The following is a 25,975-nucleotide window of genomic DNA, read 5'->3' as shown; positions in this document are numbered from 1 at the left end:
TTTATTGATAGTATGATATTTTTAACAAATCACAAGCAACATTAATTTTGAGAGACAGAAGTCACAAGTTTAACAAAAAAACTCCAGAATCATTCTTTTCTTAGCTGCTTTCTTGTCTGGTTTAACAAGCATTTACGTTGAATGAGGTGATGACCTGGGTCAATCTACAATTTAAATTTTTTATTGATTTTTGAAGGCAATGTCTTATGGCCTCTTCAGATTTCTTGGAAAACTTTGCATGTAGCCATCCAACTTCCTTTCTCACAGAAAGATGTATTCTCTCATCGCTGGATCCACTACGATAACTTTAACAAGACTGTCAATAAACTGAGTTCTGTTTTTTTTTGCTTCCTACATAATTAAATAAACTGCAACATGATTCTTTAGGCAATCTTTCTGGGCAACAGTTCATGTAAATCATACTCTGCTACAATAACCTTAACTCTTCAGCACTACATAATTTGTCAGTTCTTGGAGATGTAATACAGAAGATAGCACTCCCATTTCTTACAGAAAACTGTTAATCTGTGCCGTTAACTCTTCTGATGTTCAAAAATCAAGGTAAAACTATCACATTTTTCTCTGGTATATAAGAAATAATTAAAAGAATGAAATCTGATAAGATATCTGTTGATCTCATTCACTCTAGTAGAATAGTCCATTCTACCAGATTGACCTTTTGCAAAGACAGACATTAGAACAGATATTCAACTGACAACCCTTAGTTTATAGCTTGAGTTTCTTTACCTCATATTTACTCCAGTTTTACTCTGCAAACTCCTTGGTTTGAGGATTCAAAATAACTGTTATCCTGGTTGTTTTTTTCCTTATGTAGTTGTGCAATTCAAAGTCCAAGGTGGCATATCTTCATTGATATCCTTAGATTAATTTTTTGCCTTTCTTCTATTTTTGTTCAGGTGTTAGCCATTGAAATATGTGAGCACGAGAAAAAATAAAATGATACCGATTGGGTGAAACTAGTTCGACACAGCAAGCGATAAGAATTAGGAACACTGTTCTATTGATGATTTGAATTTCTCCAAGGCTTGTGGACTCAAATTCTGATAAATTTGTATTTTTGACGCACCAGTTGTATTCAGGTACAGGAAGAAAACACATTCTTTAACAAAAACCAAAACCTAAAATGTCTCCAGAATCATTCTCCAATAACTCCTGAATCTATCCAAATTCCACTTTTCTTTTCCGTTATGTTCAAAAAAATAGTTATGGTTTTTAATTAATTAATTTGTTCAAATCAAAAAATAGGATTCTATGGAATCCTAATAATTATAAAACTGAAGTAAAGAAAGTGTGCATTTTTCATAAATTGAATTTATGACATTCAGTTAACAGAAAGTACTAAGATATTGTTTAATAATTTAGAAAATATCACTTACGTTTCAAAAATAAGACATGGGTTCGTCTGAATCAACTTAAATGCGTACAAGATGAGGAATATTTCTTAGTACCACTGTAGTATTCAGTCAATGTATTCACGATTAAAAAAATGTTAACATTTCCTCGTAACAAATCATTCATTTGCATCTGCGAGCTGTTTGAATTTTCTTGAACTTACCTCCAAAATATGTTTCATAATTTTCAGCTTTTGAATGACAGACTCAAGGTTTTTTTCCCTATTAAAAAATAAAATAATTTATCATTAATATAGTAATTCAATAAACCGAAGTGTTTTCTACATAGGATGTTCTTTATCTTGCCATTTAAATAAAAATTCATCCCAGAAGTAATAAAATGCACTTTAAAAGATTTAGCTTTTTTCCTTTTCTTTCGATAAACCCACGACAATCAATTTTGTAAATCTCTAAATTCCTAATTATTTTTTCATCAAATTTCATTCTCTATATATTTAATGTCTGTAAATAAATTGTAAAATTTGTTTAAAGTCGGCTGTACGATCGAGAAGAAAACGTGTGTACATTTTAAAATACGACCCGTAATATATTCCATTGTAATTTTACCTATTTTACCAATGTTAAGAAAGTATCGTTTATAAACTTATTTTTTGCTATTGGCAGAAATTTAATTTAATAATTAAGAAAAAAAATTATAACCTTTTGATAATTTAAAATTCATGTAAATCAATGACTGATGTCATTTATATCTGGCCATATAAACATCGTCAGCCATTGTTTCCAGATATAATTTTTGTGAAAATAAAGTATTTTTCTTTTGATGGTTTTTTTATTAGAACTTTTATTTGACATTTATAAAGGAAACACTTATAAACTATTGTATTTTAAAATTTGATTTTGTAAATATCAAACTTGTATATTATCATCACAATTAAGAATGAATACAATGTCCATTATAACTTAGTACGCAGTTAAGTCCCTTATTGGCAGAGAGAAGTTGATTCCAGATTCATCCATTGGTTTCGGAAAGACAAACTTGAAGATGAAAAGTTTGTGGACACGAAATAACTTTTTGTCTTATTTTTCATGAGCTTCTAGCTGGAGTTAGCAATGAAATTGGTGTAACTGCAGCCATGTAAAAGCTACAATTCAATAATGAGTGTGCGAGAAGGTCATTACCTGGCATCAGGACTATCAGGCCCACTCTCTGGTCACTGGATGGCTATATTTTATATTTGTCTTTGGGATCACAAGATCTGTTCAACATCAGGCTCCTGTCACCAGTTAGGATTAATTTATTTTGCGTCCTAACTCGCAATTTCAGAAGTATTTTTGTAATTTCTCGTCTAATAGGAGGGTTTTCCGACATGAGTGGGGAGGGGTCACAAATCTGTTGGATAGGGATGACCAGTCCTCGAAAGATTTCCATTCAAAACAAAATAAATCAATGATTACATATGAAATTGTTTTGTTTATCTAGAATATTAAATTATTACAATAAGTCTACATCTTTGTTGGCTACTATATCAAAGGGGATCGAGCATCTACCTACTTATACCTCTAATTACCGAGAGAGAAAGTTTACAAAAGTTTATGCATGATACCTGTTAAACAATTGATGTCGTCAGATCCAATCGATGTGAATGTCAGAGTAACATTTGTGGATCTTATCAGAGGGGTGACGGGACGAGGGCTTGGCCCACTAGCTTCTGGGAGTGTGTTTGCCCCGAGACTCAGATATTTCCCCTTTTATCTCGTAATCTCCTCCAATCGGGTGTCACCTTTTTATCCAAATGACAGGATATATTAGGGATGGCTCAAACTAATGAAATGTATGATAAGATCATCACCCCGAGAAGTTGATAGACCGAAAGGAAAATTTATTTCCTTTTTTCTCCTCAATTTCCCACAAAAATGTGTCATTTTAAATATAATAATTTTGTAAATTATTAAATGAAGTTTGGAGAAACAGACCTCCCCAGATTCTCACAAGTGGCTCCATATTTTGTGTCCACCAAAAACCATCTGCAAAATCTGATCTAGTTATTTATGATGGTAAATTTGTAAATAAGTAGCACTACTAAGTCAGACTTGTCTGAAGGGGCCCTTTAAGTGTTGGCATATTAATCAACGTGATTTCTAAGTTATCAACTAATCCTCTATTGCAACAATACAAGCTTTACTTTTGGCACATTATAAAAAGTAGCCACTATGCTAATTCAATAAAATAATGATGCAATTTATTGTTTTTTGGATACTTAAATGAAAAATCAAATTTATTTTCCTTTAAACTAAAAATTGCAGAACAAAAATATAACAATAAACGTTTTCCACTTTTTAATAATGTATTAGAATTCATGATATTTAATTTTTACTTAAGATTTGAAAACCATCAACAACTAAAACTAGTTGAAATGTATAAATCTTCAAATTCTAACTTTCATATAATACTCAAGTCTGCAGAGATGAATATTTGACAATGGTGGCTCATAGCTTTATGAAAAGTGTTAAAACCCCAAACTATTGAATTCCTTGTGTGTCACATATTTAATGAATAAACTTGTTATACATGAAAAATGTTCATATAAAAAATCTTTTTTCCATACATATCAATTTCATTCAACTGATACTTATGATGTCTTTTTGTAGCATGTTTTTTCAAGAGAGAAAATTTACTTGTTAAATTATTGGACTGACTAGACAGGTGAAAAAAAATGATTTTGTTATTTTTTAAACCACAGATTCTTCTAAGGACCTAGACTACTGGATTATATAAATCATTAACTAATAGTACTATTATAGTCTTACCATTTAGATTCTTTGGCCACTTCAAGAAATTGAGCTATAGTTTGTTTCAGAATATAATGGAAAACTACAAGCATTTTTAATACAATACTATAATTATAACTTTAGTATTAAAGTTATAATTTATCACTTTACATATTACAACAGAGTCCCACAAACTTGACTCAAGGTGAACAGAGAAGGTGACAAGTTTTATAGATAGCTATGATTCTAGTCTAAATAGTTAAATTTTCTTAAAGGTATATGTGCAAATTCATATACATTCACTATGTAACAAGAGTGATTATTTACACTTGCAATTAAAAAAAATATTGGCGACTACTTTCAAGTTAATGATATTTGCATCGTGGCACCTTGGGAAAAGGGTTATATCCTTTGTTAAAATGTGTAATTGATGCTATTTGTGCCTGTGTCACCAGTGAAGAATAATAATTTATTTAATCCTAGTGTTAAGAATTACATGTAATTCAATTTTATCTCTATTTCTTTATTTTTTGGATGACAATAAATTTTACAGAATGTCAAGTTATTGAGAGTCCAGTTTCCAGGACTCTATTGTACATATTAATAAAAAAAAATTTAGCTTTACTTACAAAATCTTGACATTATTTTAAAATAATTTTTCATAATGTATTCACTATGTTGAACTTTTTTAAAAATTTTATAAGTGTTATTTAGTCAAATGACAAGACAAGATTTCCTTTAGCTCCTTTTGAATGAATTATATCGTGATGAGCATCTGCAACATTTTTTAAAGGATAAATTCTATTGACGACTGGATTTAACCAACCTTCTTCCAAACCCGAAGAAACTGCTGACCCTATTTTCTCCCATTCTTCCTACAAAATGTTATTTATAAAACTTCAAATCACTCTTTTTAAATTATTGATTTACTTACGAAAATAACTAACATCAGAAGAAGACATCAGTGCAACTCCAGTTATGGTTGTTTCAGGAAACATCATTGCTCTTGGATTGATTACAACATCTCCCCTACTGCCAATTATCTACAATGAGACAATTAAACAAAAGATATGCTAATAAAACTGTTATAACTAAATAATCAAAGAATTAAGATGTGACTGAATGGCCAATAGGGTGGCACTTTATTGTCCAGACTCAAATCTGGCCCATCTATCAATTTGGGTTTGAGTCTAGATTGTCAGAAATTTTCAGTCAGGTTGTGCTGGATATATTGGGTCATTCTTTCATCCAGCTGCTTATAAACAAAATAGCGTCTTTTATTTGATAACTATGCTTTGAACTCAGTCCAGCATAGTACTACACACTAGTATCAACAAAGTATAAGAAACAATTAACAAATAAATGCTAAAATAACCCCTAACTTTTGATGCCAATAATCTTCAATAACTTGGGTTTGAGAGTTATCTCAATTTTATCAAATGTTAGTCAACTTATGACTATCGGAGATTTAGAACTACAGAAAAAAGGAAATTATAAGTTTTCAAGATACAAATTGAAGTAGAAATATTTAATTACATCAGTGTGCATTTTAAGTGATATTCAGAAAATGGGAAGAACTAAAAAGGTGAGGAAATCTGTTCACTATTTTTGTTTAAAAAGCTAATTTAAAAGATGCAGGTTACTTGCAGAAAATTACATTATTATAAATGACATACACCTATCCCCATTTTGCGGAGTCGATACGTTCCAAAGAACACAGTGTAAAAACATACAGCGCATGCATACCACATAATAATACATGATACAGTAGGATTCAGAACTTCAATGGAATGAAAAAAAAGAATTTACAAAAGAAACACAAGCTTTTTTTTTCCTATTATCATTTATCATTAACATTATTTGTACATAAATATAGTAAACATTAAATCGACATATAGTAAATATTATGTGATACATACAGTGATAGACAAAAGTATTGGCACACAGCCACTTCTTAAATTTTCTTGTAGCTCTGAAATTTTCACTTAATTAAATGTTATTTTTATTTAGTGTTATTATGTGATGAATATTTAAGTATTTTTGGCTTTGAAAACTTAAAGTATATTTAAATACATGATTTGAACAGACAAAAGTATTGGCACAGTGATGATATCTAAGCAAATTAGTTTTATCCATGTCATTTTTTATATCCAGTATGGTGGATATATGAAATCCAATGTTTCTTTTAACTGTATCATATATGAAAATAATTGTTATTTCAATCTACTTGTTATTACAGGTACTGAAACAACAATAGAAGAAAGAAAAATCATCTCACATTTGTGTAGTCTTAGCAAATCATATTCAGAAATTGGGAAAATAGTTAAAAAGAGTAGGTTTACTGTAAGAAGTGTAAATAAGCATTTTAAGTCAACTTGCAGCTTGAAAAATAACCAAGATATAGTCGCCACAGAGCTTACTCCCAGAGAAGAGAGAAATGTCTGTTCAGTCAAGAAGCCAAAAAATTGAAGTTGCTATGATGCTAAGGGATTCAATAAGGTGGTTCATCCGAAAACCGTCCACAGAATCCTTCATCATGCTGGTTATAAAGCAAGAGTAGCCAGAAGAAAGCCATATATAAGTAAAATGAATTGAAAGAGGAGATTTGCTTTTGTAAAAGAACATATAAATTAAAGATAATTCATTTTGGTCTAAAGTAAGGTGACCAGACGTCTTAAATTTGGGTTGTTAGTCCCGCATTGAACACCGTCCTGGAAAGTGTCCCGCATTTGGTCATGTAACATTTTCAACATGTTCACAAGTTGTCATTTTCTTTTACTACTAGTAGCCCAGGATGCCCCGTAGTGGGCGTTCTAGCAGCAACGGTGTCATTCCATGGTATAAATAATAAATTCATATCTATAATTCAATAATAAATTCCTATTGCAATAATAATATACTGAATTTATTATTAATTTAAATAATATCTAGGGGCGCCCCTAGTGGCCGTTCTAGGCAGACCATGACAGATATACAAACAGCGCCATCAAGTTGTGAAAAAAAAATTTTTTTTTCTATAAAGAGTTATTTTTAAGTTTAATTATGCATTTATGTATTTATATATTTTTCTACTAAATTATTTATTAATGAATTAGTTTTTATTATTATATATATATGTATGTCGGAGGTCCACCCCCATTTTTAGCACCACAACACAGAAGCCTCCTGCATTTCAACCTAACATATCTGGTCACTTTAGTCTAAAGTGTTGTTTTCAAATGAAAGTAAATTCACTTTAATTCATAATAATGGAAAAAATTTACTTTGCAGAAAACCCAACACAAGCCACAGTAAAATGTGAGGATTGTAGTGTGATGGTATGAGGTCACATGTCAGCTTCTGATATAGGAAAACCTGTATTCATAGACAATACAATGGATAAAATGATGTAAGTATTCTCAAGGAAAATCTTTCAGTAAAATGCAAATAAACTAAATTTGGATGATGGCTTTTACTTTCAGCAGGATAATGACTATAAACATCTGGCTCATATTGTCTATCAATTGTCTACTTTATCATACACATCACACACTGAAACATCCCCCACAATCTCCAGATTTGAATCCTAGTGAACATTTATGAAAACAACTTGATGATAGAATGAGAAAATAAGAGATATTGAACTTAGATCATTTCAAAGACTTCTCTTTGAATAATGGAAAAAAATTTCCTCTGAAATCATGCAAAAATTAGTGCATTCACTGCCAGAGAGACTAACAGCTATTATTAAGAACCACTACAAAACAAAAATTGTAATATATTTTTAGCATTATCTTCAACTGTGCCAATACTTTTGTCCTCTGTTTTGATGAATAGGAAATGATATGTTCTTAGAAAATTAATGAAGTTATGTAATTTTAGTTTTAAATTTTGTAATATACTTATATATATATAGTCTGTTGCTGCTGGAAATGTGTGTGACGTGCCTGACATTTTTATTAATATACGCCAATTCATATGCCGCCACTGTGAATCTTGCAACGCTGTTGATGGTCGCTCTTTCGAGCAGCTATTGTAAACTGCTTGAATAAATTGTTACTTTCCTTTGTCTTTACTTGTCTTATTTATCACAACAACAACAATTTATTTATCAAGCAGTTTACAATAGCTGCTTGAAAGAGTGACCACCAACAGTGATACAAGATTCACAGCGACAACAAATGGATTGGCATACATTAGTAAAAACGTCAGGCACATTTCCAGCAGCCACAGACAATCGGGCAACCAGATCTTTAGATGTTATGGGAATATCGTACACCATGCTCTTAATGTGACTCCAAAAGAAGAAATCCAAGCATGTCAAATCTGGGGAGCACGATGGCCAAGGAACAGGTCTGCCCCGTCCTATCCAATGCTGGCCATAGACAGTGGTGATTCCTGATATTCCTACTGAAGTGAGCTGGGGTACCATTGTGCTGGAACCACATTTGTGTGTGAACAACTGGAGGAACATCAACCAGAAGTTTAGGTAAAACCTCTTGTAGGAAGATGCTGTATGTTTGGCCAGTTAAACAATTAGGTAGAATGTATGGTCCTACTAAGGTATTGTGCACAATGCCTGCCCAAACATTAATGGAAAACCTTTCTAGGTAGCCATGTGGGTTATCATAAGCCCAAAGGTGAGAATTATGGGTGTTAAACATACCCGACCAAGGAAAGGTAGCCTCATCAGTGAATAAAACATCTGCAGGGAAGGTGGGATTGGCTGCAGCCTGCTGTAGGTACTACAGGGCAAAGTTGACAAGCAGAGGATAATTGGCAGGAGTCAATGCTTGCACACTCTGCAAATGATACAGATGCATTCCAACTTCATGTAAAGTCCTCCAAGCAGTTGAATGGCTCACACCTAATGCATGCCCAACAGCTCTCGAGCTTGTCATAGGACTATCCCCTACTGTGCATAATACTGCTTCTTCCACTGCAGGCACTCTGCGATATCTTCCAGTGCTTGTATCACACCTGGAAACATAAACTGATCAACTCATGCTCAGCTCTTGATGAAGACGCTCAAATGTTTGGCGAACTGGCAGATTTCTATCCGGAAATCACTCCATGTACTGTACATCCTTTGAGCAGTTTTTTCCATTTCCTTACACAGCCCCATACATGAAATGCATGTCAGCAAGGTCCACATTGGTGTAACAATGAATGTTGCTCAAAATCTGTGCGGGGAATGACAATTCAAGTCAGCAAAGCTCTTTCATCCCCAAACTCAACAGCACCTTCTCGCAGCATTTCCGCACCCACTGATTATATGAAATCTGCTTATTTAGGTCCCCTCTATCTGGCTTTACATTTCTGATATACAGGGTGTTTCAAAACTATATGTATCTATCAAATATATTAGGATGGTGCTTAAAATAAAGAAAAAATAAATCGCTTACTTTTTTGAGGTCCTACCTTCCAGAACTATTCCAACTGGTCTCAAATTACTACAGAAGAAATTTTAACTTGATTAATATTTAGAGGTAGCTCAATGACCACAAAGTTTATAAAAAAAAAGTGATTTATGATAAATGAAAACATACAGGATTTGTTTTGGTAAACCAGATTTGTTTCACTTTTGGACAATTACAGACAAAAGTAAATAGTCATGTAGACTCTACAGTATTCAAAAACTTGATGGATTACAAACCAAAATGCAACTAAAAAATTTTTATACATCACAATTCACAAAATTCGAAATTTTCAGTACTACATTCAATGTAACTTTATCAGTCTATTTTGATAGAGGCAGAGAGTGTCTCTTTCTTGCTGTCTGGATAATCTGCCTCCAACTGCTCCCTCACTAGTTACTCTGTCTCCTTTACAGCTTACATCATCTTTAGTATCTGTGCTGCTGCTTGAGGATATTAAGACTGCTATTTCTTCACCACTTCTCTTCAAGTCTTCCATTCTATGTTTTCTGTTAAGCATCTGTTTTCTACCTTTGCACTGATTGTTTCTCCTTCACAGCTAATTTTGCATCCACACCTACCATTGACCTTTTACATCGTTTCTGAAACTGAGCTAACAAGAACTCATGATTCTCTGGAATTTTTATGATTTCAACTGCTCTAAGATGAGAAATGTCAAAAAGTTTTTCTAGTTTACTAACAAATTCAGCCTCATTTGTTTGCTGTGTTACAGATTGTCACCCTTTGTTTTTCTTTAGCAAACACCATTCTTCAAATGTTCATTCTAGTTTAGTTATGCAGTTTCTCGGATCCATCATTGGGATCCTTGCCATTTCATAAAATATTGCCAGCTTTTCGACTATAACAGCTGATGACTGTCTGGTAGTTTGTTTCAGTTAAAGATGGTGATGTAAAAACAAACCAAGACCCTGACATAAGGATGGCAACTTGTTGCCAGTGAATTCAGTTTCTGTTGAACCAAGGAAGTACACTTCAGATTTAGATCTAGTTGCTGCTTCCACCTTATTTATTATTTAATAACTTTGCCAAAATAAACAAAAATGTATTATATGACTTGAGCAGTTTCTGGATTATATAGTCTATGCATCTGACGATATCAGCAGTCCTTCAGCGATGTGCCCAAACTTGTCCATACAATCCAAATAGCCAATAGGTGCTGATGTAAGCAGTATGAGTCACTGAGCCTCAACCAGAATCAGGGAAAACCATTTGTAGCAAGACTTGATGATCTCAGCAAAATAAAGATCATGAGTCATGACAGAAATTAATTCTGTGGGAATGTCATGGAACTAATGTGTGATTAATTTAATGGTTTATTTATTGAGATGACCAACTACAATTTTATGACTATTGTACTAAAATGGATACATTGTGATTGAAGCTTGTGATTGCCATATGCCCATCCTTACTATTTGGGACCTTTAAAACTTCAGTGACATTGAGCTACCAGTAAATAGTCACCAATGGAGAGTAGATTTTTGGCACAAATATTTTCTATTTATATTGGAATGGAAATAAAGGGTAGGAGGTTCATATTTACAAATTGTGAAAATAAGCTCCATCACCCTTATATATATAGATATTATATTGGGTTGTTCGGAAAGTTCATAGCGATTTTTGATAGCCGACAGTTGAGACACCGATTGACGCAAAAATGATTAGAATTGTACAAACCAATGAATATTACAATAAATGACCCTGAGACGCGTCCGTTACAAAAAAAACCGTTAAGATTATTCAAATAGCGTTTAATTTGTCTCATTGCAAAAAATGGATGCGAACAACGTGCATTATCGACACTTGTTTCTTTTCTTTTTTCGTAAAGGCAAAAATGCTGTACAAACAGCAAAAAAGATATGTGATGTTTATGGTGGGAGTGCTGTATCAATCAACTGTTCGAAAGTGGTTTGCAAAATTTAAAACGGGTAATTTCAGCCTTGAAGATGCTCCTTGCTTAGGAAGACCTCCTGTTATTGAAGAGGACCAGATCAAAGCACTATTGGATGAAAACCCTCATTACACAACTCGAGAGATTGCAGACATAGTGAAGTCATCAAACAGTACTGTATTTCAACATCTAAATAAGCTCGGATACGTGAATCGTTATGACATTTGGATACCTCACGACTTAACGGAAAAAAACTTACTGGATCGCATCTCCATTTGTGATTCTCTTGAAAGACGAAATGAAAATGACCCTTTTCTGAAGCGTTTAGTGACAGGTGATGAAAAGTGGATCATTTATAACAACATCAGCTGAAAACAATCATGGGGTAAGAAAAACGAATCACCATTAAAAACTCCAAAGGCCGGTCTTCATCCAAAGAAGGTCATGCTCACTGTCTGGTGGGATTGGAAAGGAATCCTGTACTACGAGCTGCTTCCACAGAATCAAACAATTGATTCTGATAAGTATTGTTCCCAATTGGATAAGCTGAGCATGGCAATTAAAGGAAAACGTTCGGAACTGGCCAATAGAAAAGGCATTGTGTTTCACCATGATAATGCCAGACCTCACACGTCTTTACGAACACGCCAAAAATTATTGGAACTAGGCTGGGATGTTTTACCCCACCCCACTTACTCACCCGACCTTGCCCCGTCGGACTACCATTTGTTCTGTTCTATACAAAATTCCCTTCATGATAAAAACTTTGATACTTTGGAAGCTTGCAAAAACCACGTGGATCAGTTTTTCGCAGGAAAAAACTGGAAAGTTCTACGAAGAGGGTATCATGAAGCTGCCCCATAGATGGCAACACATCATTAAAAACAAGGGCGCATACATAATGGAATAAAAGTATATTTTTAGTTTTAAAACAATTTCTTTTATTTCTCTTAAAAATCGCTATGAACTTTCCGAACAACCTAATATATCTATTACATAGAATTCTTTTTTTGATATATATATATACATACAGATACATGCAGTGAAACCTTGCTTAACGAGCATAACTCGTTCCAGAGTCTTACTCATAATGCGAAACACTCGTTAAGTGAAACAATTTTCTCATAGAAATTAATGTAAAATACGATAATGCATTCCATGCCGAAAAAATACTCAAATGTTTTATGTATAACGTTTATTCAAAAAATAATTGTACAATACACACTGTTAAGGAGCGTGAATCATCATCATCTTTTTTTCTAGCACAGAACGAACTATTTTGGAATGAGAATTCAATTTGCATAAACAAAAAAAGAAAAAATCACAGCTAATGTGTTTGATAAACACTCCAAACGATATGCCAAATTCTTGTGTTATGTAAATGCTATAATTAAATATTAGAAATTAACTAATTTGACTAGAGGTAGGCAGTTATGTTTCCATCTCGTGTTAAATTTAATAATTATAAATAGTTAATTTTTAATTCAGACATTTCTAAAATTTAATGACCCAAGAATTTGGCATATCATTTGGTGTGTTTATTATATAATGGGCTATCGTTGTTGATGTTTATTAGTAATATGTGTGAAAACAAGTTTGGAAAAAATATGTAATCACAAGCAACACTAAGATGCTAGCGGAAGGACTGCTAAACATAGACTGATGGAGCATGCCGCATGCGCACAATTTGGGACTTTCCCTCTCCTCATCACTCGTTATGCGAAATATCGCTCGTTAAGCGAGGCAAATTTTTACAATTTGTTTTGCTCATTATGCGAATACTCGTTGTGTGAAATTCCACTGTATATATATAAATACATTTATAATACACTAATACACTTACCATTACCCTTCCACGAGGAGCTAAAATGGTGAGGTCATTCCCAAGATTAACATTTGATAACATTTCTAAGATGATGTCTACGCCATTACTTTGAGTTGCTTTCTAAAATTAAACAGCAATTAAGAAAATGTATATAAATACATTAGTTATAATTTATTTTACTTATATTTACCATCATTTCGTCCAAATAATTTTTATCTTTATGACAAAAAACATAATCAGCACCATTTTTCTGAACTAAATCCATCCCTTCTGAAGTTCCTGCAGTAGCAAGAGTCTTCATACCGTAATGTTTACACATCTGTACAGATGCTAAACCCACTGAACCACTTGCACCATGAACAAGAACAGTTTCTCCTTTCTTAGCATTTGCTCTAATATATAAAAATAGGTATTTTATTTAATATTAAATACAAAGTGTTTCATAAATACAGAATGATTGTGATTTATGCATGAATTATGTTCCTGTAATGTATGCATGAAAAAAGATTTGTATTATGGCCATTTAATTAATATAAATGTGAGAAGCTGGGATCTGTTTTTCTATAATTTCTAACAAAAACTCACCTTATTAGAAACTTTTCTTTTTTCCCACCCGTTTCCCACAAAGTTAAAAACAGATGATGATCAAATATTAATTTAACTGTCAACAATAGACTAAGAAACTCTTTTTAAAAGAATGGGTCTTTGATGCAACAAGTTCCTTCCCGCTCTCATCGATCTGAGAAAGTTTCAAAAGTTAAACAATTTCACAATGTGAGTCTGACAAGTCAGATTCCCACCACCTAGCTGGCCCATCAACGACACACTGAAGGTGTCATAACTACAAACAGAAGGTCACAAGACCAAATTCCCACACCTGAGAGGGATATGGCCAGGCACCCATTTGTTGGGGCAAACATACTAGGAAGAGCATAGAAGAAGTCCTACTTGCCAGCTCCCATCCCACCATAATCATAGTCCCTAAGGAATATCTTTAACCTTGAGAATTGTGCAAGTGTCTTCCCAAATGTCTCCTGAATCCTCCATGGATAATTTACCTCTGAGAACAATGGCCATTACAGTAAAGAGGTATGATAGTTAACCAAGTTATGTAAACTCACTCTCTCAGTCAACTTAAATCTTAAGTTAGAGGCAGTATATATCCCATAGATATCAGATCGTATAGAGATGCATGTGCCATATGCTATACATATAATTGTAATCATAGCTAGTTATTGTAAATCACTTTATTTTCCTATTAAAGTTTCTGTGTAGTTAAACTGGCATTGACTCCAATTGTTGAAACCAGTCAGCCTATTGACTTATCCGCGATCTCCCCACTCGACTTATAGCCCTCCTAGCCATCCAGTGACAACATTAGCAGGTTTTATCAACCCGACACCAATCAAAGGGTTTTAGAGCTTTACTCTCTAATCCATGGCTTCTCACAAATATATTAAAATTTGAAGAACATCCTTGTTTCCTTTCACTTGTCCTAATTATTCTGTATGAAAGACTTTCACCAACAAAGGGAAATAAATATATACAGTCAAACCTGTTTTTATGCAGGGGATAGGGACCGCATTAAAAAAAAACGCATAAAAAAAAATCTTACGAAACTTCACGAATGGCTCTAAATAATAGTTTTCGCGACACAATTAAAAAATATTTTTTTTATGCGGTCAACAGGGACCGCATAAAAAAAGTCTCACATAGAAAATAACTCAAAACCGTACGAAATAGAATTTATTGACAACAGATGTCAGCACTTGACTGCATCGTCTGGTCTATCGTCTGTTTTACATATTTTTGTCCAGGTGGTGTTTTGTTGACTTAAAAAGTAAATTATTTCATTTTTCGCATATTCATGCAATAATATTACTATAATAAGTGCATTTATGCTATAATAAGTTTATTTAGCTATAATAAGTCAACGTAAGACATGACGAATCGCACGAGACTAGTCGCCAACTATACCGCACAAATTAAAAATTCTCATTAAAAAAATCGCACAAATAAAAATCGCACATAAAAAGAGCGCATAAAAACAGGTTTGACTGTATATAAATGAAATAATAGGACAATTTTAAGAAAAGCAATATTTCAGTATCAGTATAATAATTCAATATTTTATTTTCTTTAGAATGATAAAAGTGCCATTGATGTTCAATTCTTTTAATTTTGTTTATTCAATTTCTTTCTTAATTTTTAATGTAATTTTTATTTATTCACTTAGTTTCCAAATGAGAAGCTTAAATACAAAAGATAATATTTCCATTACAAAAAAAGTTGACAGCATTCTTCAATATTGTACTTTATCTGAGTAAGGAGGAAATACTTAGGTACTCAAAATATATTTTAAGGCACAGTAAAATTTCATTCCCTCCAGTCATATGTATAAATGTTAATTCATAATCTTCAGTTAAAAAAAAAAAACAAATTTATTTTTTCAGATTCATTACTGTCATAATCATCATGATCTCTATCATGTGTTATATTGCCAAATTCAGCTTAAGACATAGGAAAAGCATGTCTTATAAGTCTCAAATACAGTAATTATAAAGTAATTTATAAAATTTAGCACAGATTTTTTGATATAAAGCCAGAACATTTTTCTTTTGAAAAGTGTTCCAAATTGAAAAGTTTGGCTATAAAATCTCTGATAAAAAGCCTGGCCCTGAACAAGACCGAAAACATATGCTTCATGTTTATATTGTAATTGCTGGAAATATGCAAAAAGGTCAGTTTACTATCTATTTAGCTAGAAAGAATAAGTATTTATAAAACATTTTACATTGTAAATGTTAATAGTAAATGGGATCTATCATGTTAAGCCTCATGTTAAGCCAATCCTTAATCCTACAAAAGTTTTTGCAATTTCCTACCATTCAATGTAAATGTTGAGAGGTAGGAGATTGCAAAAACTTTTGTAAAAGGAAATAAAACAAATGCAGTAAAATTTCTCTTAGTAAACACCCTCACTTAAATGAACAATCAGAAAATTCCTCTTGAAAATGTCATAGGTTGTTATAGTTATTCTTGTAAAAGGGCTTCATCACATTTAATTTCAAAATAAATATTTATAAATGTAATGAAAATAAAATGTAAATTAATAGGAGTTCCAATTTTCCCCAGTTGGTCTTGTACCTCAAATGATCAGCTGTAATTTCCTTAATACAATAATTAGTGCTTGATTAGTTGCTACAGATACAATCTTTCTTCAGCTCTTTCTATCTTCCAAAATGATTCTCCAGTTAACTATTCTTAATAGTTTTAGGTCTTCTATTTTGTCTAAACATTTTTTTTTCTGGCTGACCTTGAGATCAGACTTATTCCTATTGTTTGGGTATAGACAAATTTTGGCAGCCAATCTAAGTACATGTTTTCAAAATAACCCAACAATCTAATTTGACTGGCTTTAAAATTCTTGCTATATATGTGGCACTGCATAGTTGATATATTTCTCTGGAATGTGGACAACAACAAACTAAAATGAAAAACAACTATAAAATTTTGAAAACACAAGTCTACAAAAAATTTTTGATCCTGTTTAGAATAATGAATGGCCAAAAAATATACTTATCCAAAATTTTACATCCAAAAAGAAGAAAAAGTAAAGCATGCCAACAAAATAGGAAAAAGTATCACAAGTGGAAGCCACGTATAAAGCTCTTTGTCACATCTGACATCAGATTGGTAATTAAATTTGTCCTGCGGATATATACTAAATATAGAACCACATACATTATGAGAACAGCCTACTGGAAATTTATCCTTAATTTTCCAACAGTCAACCACTGTTCATATCAGTCTTCCTATTTACCAGCTTGGAACAACCGCATAGCAATCTTTGTTTTAAAAACATGAGAAAAAAATTTATTTTTTTTTACAAAATAATAACAGATATAATTTTTAATCAAAAATATATATTATAAGAGAAAAATTTATTTTCATAGAAATTTCGTTAATCATTACCTCTATCACAATTACAAATGAGGAGGTTTGTAGAAAAAACATACTTAAGTTAAATTTTGATGTTATAAGGAATTCTCAAAAAACTGTTTTTGTTTTTTTTTGCAAGAGATTTATTAAGAAGTAAGGTGTAAATGTTAAATACACTTGAGTAAAGGGCTTATTATAGAAAGGGAAATGAATATCTATGTCGATAAAACTTTACTCAATATGCATAATAACACACTTAAATGAATAATAAGGTATCTAAGTGCACTTAAGTACCTTATTCCATAGAAATCCTCAATTACAAAAATATTACTGATAGCAATTCAATTTGTTGATGGTAAAAGTTCTTAGATTTTTTTTCCTATTCAAATCTGTATGAATTATTTTAATCAAACCTATTATTTTAACTTTTTCATGTATAAAAAATTTTAATTATTATTAATGGTATATTTCATACAAAATAGGAATGTATAAATCACAACAGAAACATAACAACATTTATATACATTTTAAAATTTTCATAAATTGAAAAATAACATACTTTAGGAATAAAGCTCTAAAAGCTGTAAAATATGGAATTCCAATTGAAGCACCTTGATGAAAAGTTAATTTTTCAGAAAGTGGAAAGACTTCCTTTTCCTCCGCTGCAACATATTCAGCATATGTACCTTGACGATTGGTTGGTAAAATGCAAACAAAGACTCTATCACCAATCTGATTTTTTAATAAATTTATTTAACTGATAATTACTTGAAAACAATGTCAAATTTTTTAATTCTAATTTCATCTTTACCTTTACATTTTTTACATTTTTCCCAACAGCTTCAATTATACCTGCACCATCTTTACCAAGAATATAAGGCAACTGAGGATTTCCTGATGCTCCCTCACGAATATATGTATCTATAGGATTTACACCAGCAGATTTAATTTGTACTAAAACCTATCAAGAATATGCATTAAATGAGTATGTTTAGAAATATATATATATACAGTATATATATATATATATATATATATATATAATAAATGAAGATGATGTATTATTATAATTTTTGTAAAATTTAAACAAACTTTTATATCTTTAAAAGTTTGAAAAATTGTATATTACATTATAAAAAAAATCAATTCAATAAATTCTCTTACCTGATTATCCGAAATACTTGGAACTGGTATATCATTTTGCACTTGAAGAACTTTTGGTCCTCCAAATTTTAGTATTCTTACAGCACGCATAACTTTTGCCATCTTTTATCTAAAAATAATTATATTAAAAATACATAAAACAATTTTAACCTTTATTTAATAAATTTTGATAATATAGTACGAGTTCTGTTTCATAAACATATATCATCAACTAAGCAGATAAATAGATATAAAATATTTATTCAGGCTATTAAAATTTCTTGTATTTTTATGACTTTCTAAACTAATAAACAGACCGGCATGAAATTCCAGCAAAGTTTAACTTAATAGAATTAATGTTTTCAACCACACTTTAATGGTCACAATCAAATATAGCTTACATATCAACAAGAAAAGGGCCTCACAAGCATTAAACCAATAGAGAACAAAAATTTAGAAACGAGCAGTGGCACGAGACTCCTAAGAGGATAAGACCCCTATCCACGGCCAGATATGCCCATTAATTAATGCAGTCCCGAAAACTGTTAACAAAACGACAGATATATATATATATATATATATATAATCATAATAAATTTATACCAGTAAAGCAGTGATTAAAGTGAAGACTAGACCAGATCGACAAAAGTAAGGCAACAATCAAACAATCCTCAAAGGAGAACGGACGCCCCCTGAGACAGCTCTCTACAACTAACTCACCCCATTCGGACATCAAACACTCTAAGAAAACCCCAAAGATCCCACTAGTTGGGTGTAAACCTGTGACCGACTATGCATTCGGTGGTCACATCCGCTCACCAGTCAAGACCAAATTTTTGCATAAAGTAAACATTTTGCGGCTAAAGTTTACCTAAGTAGGTGGTACTTCCGACCATTCGTGCTCCTGACAGACTTCTCCCGGAGGGGAGCTGCCAAGTGTATAATGTTACTGATTATTGATATGTGTGTTCAAGAATTACGCGAATCAATAATATTATACACTCGGCAGCTCCCCTCCGGGAGGAGTCCGTCAGGAGCACAAACAGTCAGAAGCGCCGCCATTGGGACTACATAGGTAAACTTAAACCCATTTTGCAACTAGGGACACACTCAAATTTATTATTTGGTGGAGAAAGAAGAGTCTGTTCTACATTACAGTTTAGGGTAGAGTTTAAATCCTCGATACAATTCTAATTATTATTATTATTGACTTTGGCATCATCAATCAACCGAATTTGGATATTTCATGGATGTTATGGAAGACTTCCAAAGAACATGTTACCTGAATTTTTAAAACTACGTAATTCTAATGATAAAGGAGACAGATAATAAAGATGTCGACATTAGTCTTTCTCTTTCGTTACGTTAAAAAATGGCGTCTGGTAACGATAATTGTAACGTAATTAAAAGTTATTTTTCGAAAAAAAACACACGTAAACGTACGTAATTAACTTTATTACTAACAATTTTACGCCTTACCTATAAACTAAAGCAGACGATAAATATCGTCCGTTAGACGGCGTGTGAGGTAAAGTGACTATATCTCGAGGGACGAGATTATCTCAGCTCCGTTTGCCACCTCCGGTGGTCGTTTTGTGTCAAATTTTATTTCTAAATACCTCCAAAAGCCTCCGGTGGCGCTCTCAAATTTTTTCTTTGGGGACATGAGTTAATTGGATAAAAATATTTTTTAATGCGAATTCAATAAATTTTATCTTATGTCACCGCTAATTTATAAGTAATAGAAGACACGACATAATATAAATGAAATAAAAAATGAATTTTAATTAAATAAGAAAAAATTTTTGGAAAATTTACTACTGTTGTTTTCGTCTTACTTTAGAGGTACCAGGGCCCCTTGGCCCTCTCTTGGTGCGCTACTGAAAGCCTCTAAGTGTGATAGATAAGAAAAGAAAACCCGAACATCTAGAGGTGAAACCTCCAAAACGGCAACTCTGCGTTTCGTCTCCTCTGCTGATGGCGTATTCTAAGAAATTTAACTCAACGATCCGAAACCCGTTCGTCCTTCCAATAATATTTTAAGTTGAAGAATACTTACGGAAATTACTTACTACAGTATTTAATAATACTATTTAAAACACTTCTTTGTAAACTGTTACTTTCGGTTTCGGTTTTTGGAGGTGACGGAACATTTTGCTTTTAATATATATATATATATACATACAAAACAAACAATACCTATCGAAGACAATAGAGGTGGTTTCGTGTATTGTAAAGGCTTTTATTTCGGAATCTATCGTTTAAAATTCCGTGGGACTCTCAGGTTTCTATTGATATAATTTCGTACAGTTGAGTGTCCAGGAGAACGTCTTTATCAGATATGGGGCCAGGACTCAAACCCAAAGCTTGTTAATATAGTTATAGATTAGTATGACAGTCAGTCAGGATTGAATTAGATATTTAGCAGTAGATATCATTTAACGCATCAATCAGCACGAATTTCATCAATTGAATATTCTACGGTTTCTTCAGTTTCATTACAACACATCCTTATAACGTCTGTCATGATAACATTTTAAATTTGAACCATTATCTATTTTCTTCGTTACATTCAGTCATTTATATATCACGCGTCAACGCTGTAAATAACATCGATACATAACACCAACCCTGCTTTCCAAAACCCTACCCCTAGGTCGTCGTCATGGAAAGTGATGGCTAAACTTAGGAGCATATCAAGTCATGGCCGTGTTAAATATGTGACGACACAAAACAACAGGCTAGAGGCTTTGCCATCTGGTGGGTCTCATATCACCGCTCGCTACTGATATTTTCATTCTTTGGTTTAACGCCACGGTGTCTACAACTTTTATAAACAAAACTAGTCTTGCCACCAACACCTGACAAACCCAATCAGACTGGTTTTATTTTGTAAACCTAAAATCAATGTTACTAAACATGTGACAACCGAAATCGGTAGATGTGATTGTAAATCTACCGAAAATTTACTATTTTAAGTCACAATTTATTATTTTCGTAAATTATTTTATTGTTAAATTGAACGGTAAAAAGAGTATAACTTTTTACTTACTTGTGCGGACTAATAGGGAGAGGAAACAGGTAGTTTTTAACACGATACTATGCATTTACGAGGGTAATCCCAAAAGTAAGGTTTCCTATTTTTTAAAAAAATACAAAGAAACGTTTATTTTCAGTAATGTTCATATTATTTTAAACTTGAACATCAATCTATTTTTCTACATAATCGCCATTTCGGTCGATGCATTTTTGTAGGCGTTGTGGCAATTTTTGTATGCCCATGTCATACCAGCTCATCACTATGTCGCCGGACCCATCTTGCGCCCACCTTTCGATATTGAAACTTTTCTATTAAAATCCTATGAATGGTACTTCGGGAAACTCCAAGAACCAAAATGTAGAGATCATCCAGAGTGATTCGCGGATGTCTCGTCGGAAATTGATGGTCTCCCGTTTCTTTCTTCGTCGTGAATTTAGCTGTACGATCAGCTGCAAACTCTCTTTACCACTTGGGAACGTTTTTGACATCTATGCACGACTCGCCAGACACTTCCGTCAATTGGCGATAAATATCAATCGGTTTAACACGACATGGCGGCGAATTGGTATGACATGGGCATACAAAAATGCATCGACCAGTGGCGTGCCGTGACGTTTGATGACAGAGAAGCTGTGTTTCTGTAAGAAGCCGACTTCCAGGGACAATGAATTAATTGCGCGTCAGTGATGGTCTACGTCAGGGGTGTCCAACCAAAATCAAGATTGGGCTGTTTTGTAAATTTATTTTAGTTCGCGGGCCAAGACAAAAAAATATTTTCAAATTAATAAAATATATATATTTACTCATATCATACAAGTTTTAACTCAATATATATTTATTGATTTATTACATGCAAATTATGTTTGTCTACCAGAAACTTGCAGTATTTATGTGGATTTTTTTAGAATTTTTACTGCTGGAAATTTTACTTAACGAAAGTTTTGAATATTCGACCAAAGTTGGCGGGCCGCACGGGAAGTCACATCGGGCCGGATTGTGGCCCGCGGGCCGTGGGTTGGACAGCACTGGTCTACGTCATTCGTACGTGCGTGGTGACGGAAAAGACAAAAACGACAAGTATCTAACAAAAACTGCTTATTTTAACGTAAAATAAACACACACTATGTACAAAATAGTTTACTTTAAGACAATCAGTTGTTCGGACGTCCTGGGCGTCGATGTGGTTCTTTGATCGTCGATCGAAGGTGGTCCCGGGACAGTGGCATTAACAAGTCTGTAAGGCACGGGAAGACTTCGCCCATTGGCGTCGGGGACACAGTCTAGTCCGAAATGGCACGGGTTACAGGTTGGCACAATAGACGAAAAATTGTTTTTTTTTTTTTTTTTTTTTTTTTTTCCGGCGTTATGGTTATTCGGAACGTTAGCCGAGTGCGAGGTGTCCTCGATTGTCGGGATTATATCAATCTCCGTTCTTTCTTTCGTCCATTTTGATTGGTCGTTCTCCCTCAATTACGCTTCCCGAGTGGTTGGTCCCTCGTTACTAAACGTAACGAGACTCTTACCTGGAACGCGAGATAAGTAAAAAAAATCGAAGATGAATTCGATTTTCCACCGATCATAGGACGACTTCCTTCCGCGATTTATGGTTTCTGCCTCGTAGTTTGATATAAACAATGGGTATCTGACCAGGGCCGGATTATCGAATAGGCAAAGTAGACAAATGTCTAGGGCCCGTAATTCGGAGGGGCCCAGCTTCAGTGCAGATTTCTCTGTTTCAAAACGAATTTAAAATTATTTAAGAAATTCGACAGGACAGAAAAAGCTGTATTTAAGAATTCCCACCAAGCTCCGCTCGACTAGCCATTACCTAAAAGAAAAAAAAAGAAAAAGGTCAACAGCCACCCGTGCGTCAGAAGTGATGTACGCCACGAGATCTCTCGCACCACCTAGAAATATTCCTAGGGCCGGCTCTCGTGGTAGTACTGATGTATGGATGGGTATGATTTGTTTTGTAAATCTAAACTTATACGTCGCGACATCGCATATTCGATATAGCGTTCAAGTTGCTCGAGTGCGAAGATATTACAATTCAATAGTGTTTTATAAAAGAGTTAAAAAGGGTGACACTACGGTGTGACTTGGGGTGACACCACGATATCCGCACCGGGTGTCACCGATGCTAGCTACGCTAATGTCACATTATATAAGATTTGTTTAGAAGCAACTTATTTAAATGGGGCCCCAATTTAAATTTTGTCTAGGGCCCGCTAGAGGCTTAATCCGGCGCTGTATCTGACTACAAACGACTTTTTAAAAATAAAAAGTCTAAAAAATACTTAAAATTCTCTTTTAAACTAACGAGTTAAAATTACTCTTTTTTGGGGACTTTGAAGGAACTCAAGACACAGAAATGGATTTTCCATTTCTGGAATGAAATTTCAAGTATTCTGGAATGGTCGAATCTGCAGAATGCAGTCATTATGACTCTTTTTAGTATACCTTCCAATTTGATACCCGAGGCAATTATCTCTCTGCCTCGTCTATCGACACGGTCCCGACGGACATCTTGAGGATTAAACAGAAGTAATTAAAATATAGATATGAAGAAGTTATATTTTAATTCATTCTGTTTCTGTTTTAGAATTGTTTCTGTTTCTGGATTAGGTGTTGTTGGAAGAGACAAGTACAAAGTATTTCCGCTGAGAGGAAAAATGCTGAACGTTCGAGAAGCTACGCACAAACAAATTTTAGAAAATGAATAAATAAATAGCATAATTAAAATTATGGGTTTGCAGTATGAGAAGAAATACGAAAGCGTAAATGATCTTAAGACATTGAGATATGGAAACAATGCTTCACGGAAGTGACAAAGTACCATCTCTTATAACAGAGTATAATGAATATCATACAGATAGTACAGTGAGATTTGTTGTGACAATGAACGAAGAGAAACTTTCATAATCAGAAGAGCAGGGACTTTACAAAGTTTTTAAGTTGTAGACTACAGTTTTAACTTCATCTATGGTTTTGTTCGATCATAAAGGTTGTTTACGTGGATACAATTGTCCAGAAGTCTTTAAGAATCTCTTCCGGACAATCGTATCTACGTAAACAACCTTTATGATGTACGTCTCTCTTGTTATGAAAGAAGAAAGGCTTATTTAGAAGGAGTGCTTACAGCAGAGAGCAAAAAATTAGATAGCCAGGCTCGCTTTATTCTTGAGAAAATCGAAGGTAAAATAATAATAGAGAATCGCAAAAAGCAGAACTGATTAGAACTTTACAGGAAAGAGGCTATGAATGAAACCCTGTAAAGTCTTGGAAAGAATCTCAGAACAAGAATATTGACAGTGAAGATGAAGAAGAAAGAGGCAGTTCGAGTCCTGATTATGGCTATCTCTTAGGTAGGAATCTGTGGAGTTTAACAAGGGAGAGGAAAGATAAACTTTTAAAGAAGCGAGACGATAAACGGGCAGAATTGGAAACCTTAAGAGAGAAAACACCTGCAGATCTGTGGGAAGATGATTTACAAATTTTATGATCGAACTAGATCGTGTTGAAGAGAAAGAAAGATGATGAAATAATTGGTGGAACTAAAAAGGCAATAAAAGTGGGAAAATCTGGAAAGAGTAGTAAAATTGTTCTGGAGGAGACTAAACCTTCACCCATGGTTCAGAGAGTGATTCCACGTATTGATCCAGATTTGAAGAGAGCGGAGAAATCACCTTTACACTGTGAAAATATCAGCTTTGCTAGTGGACTCAGCATCGTAAAAATATAACGAAGACTTACTGCGTCTTTTCCACCTCGTGCAATCTCGTACCAAACTGTCCAATTGGTTGCAAAAGATTAATGTTGTTAATTATTATGCCTTTTTGTCCTTTCTAACTGTATTTAAAATTTATTTTGTATACTAGTACTTTCTATATATTAACAGGACTTATTATACTGGAAAATTATGGATGCAGATATTTAGTCTTACAGATCAAAAATAATATTCTTTATTTAGTTCACCTGAACACATACACTTTAAACATGTGTTTCGGACTTGTTCGTCCCTCCTCAGCAGGCCTTTAAACGACACTTTCTATAATTAACAATAATCAACAATAAAAACATGTTTCGGTACAATTATCACTAAAATTAGTTAAGAACACAAACATTTCCCGACAATAAATATTTAAAAATTCTTACAATTTCTGTATTTCCGATCTCTACATTTCCACTTAAACTTACGATCCACAGCAACCATACAATTTTACACATTTAAGTGGAAATATAGAGATGGGAAATACAGAAATTGTAAGAATTTTTAAATATTTATTGTCGGGAAATGTTTGTGTTCTTAACTAATTTTAGTGATAATTGTACCGAAACATGTTTTTATTGTTGATTATTGTTAATTATAGAAAGTGTCGTTTAAAGGCCTGCTGAGGAGGCCTTAAACAAGTCCGAAACACATGTTTAAAGTGTATGTGTTCAGGTGAACTAAATAAAGAACATTATTTTTGATCTGTAAGACTAAATATCTGCATCCATAATTTTCAAGTATAATAAGTTCTGTTAATATATAGAAAGTACTAGTATACAAAATAAATTTTAAATAGATTAATGTTG

At 33.2% G+C, this 25,975-nt stretch overlaps 1 protein-coding gene across 4 annotated transcripts; it reads right to left on the bottom strand.

Moving 5' to 3' along the window:
- Nucleotides 1-4,811: 4,811 nt before the first annotated feature.
- On the bottom strand, nucleotides 4,812-19,897 carry LOC136974890 (quinone oxidoreductase-like). Of its 4 annotated transcripts, none has more exons than XM_067269861.1 (8): nucleotides 19,845-19,897; nucleotides 18,379-18,490; nucleotides 18,026-18,175; nucleotides 17,774-17,946; nucleotides 13,463-13,664; nucleotides 13,291-13,392; nucleotides 5,090-5,185; nucleotides 4,812-5,017 (listed from the first exon to the last, which is right to left on the bottom strand). In XM_067269861.1, the coding sequence occupies exons 2-8, from the start codon at nucleotides 18,478-18,480 to the stop codon at nucleotides 4,853-4,855; spliced, it is 990 nt and encodes a 329-aa protein (XP_067125962.1). In that variant the 5' UTR covers nucleotides 18,481-18,490; nucleotides 19,845-19,897; the 3' UTR covers nucleotides 4,812-4,852. The 4 variants fall into 4 exon arrangements, with proteins under 4 accessions (XP_067125962.1, XP_067125963.1, XP_067125964.1 ...); XM_067269862.1 differs by having other exon boundaries at nucleotides 18,379-18,487; nucleotides 19,837-19,864; XM_067269863.1 differs by lacking the exon at nucleotides 19,845-19,897 and adding an exon at nucleotides 19,722-19,812 and having other exon boundaries at nucleotides 18,379-18,487.
- Between the last annotated feature and the right edge of the window lie 6,078 nt (nucleotides 19,898-25,975).

The sequence above is a fragment of the Centruroides vittatus genome, unplaced genomic scaffold (assembly GCF_030686945.1).
Source record: "Centruroides vittatus isolate TY-2023 unplaced genomic scaffold, ASM3068694v2 contig_359, whole genome shotgun sequence".
Taxonomy (NCBI): Eukaryota; Metazoa; Arthropoda; class Arachnida; order Scorpiones; family Buthidae; genus Centruroides; species Centruroides vittatus.
The sequence above is the reverse complement of the archived record's forward strand: the minus strand, read 5'-3'. Positions and strand labels throughout refer to the sequence as shown.

Coding starts and splice junctions, on each gene's coding strand:
- LOC136974890 (XM_067269861.1), bottom strand. CDS start 18,480: ATGGCAAAAGTTATGCGTGCTGTAAGAATACTAAAATTTGGAGGACCA. Junction 17,947..18,025: donor AAAATGTAAAAAATGTAAAG/GTAAAGATGAAA, acceptor TTAAAAAATCAG/ATTGGTGATAGAGTCTTTGT. Junction 13,665..17,773: donor TTTAGAGCTTTATTCCTAAA/GTATGTTATTTT, acceptor TTTATATATTAG/AGCAAATGCTAAGAAAGGAG.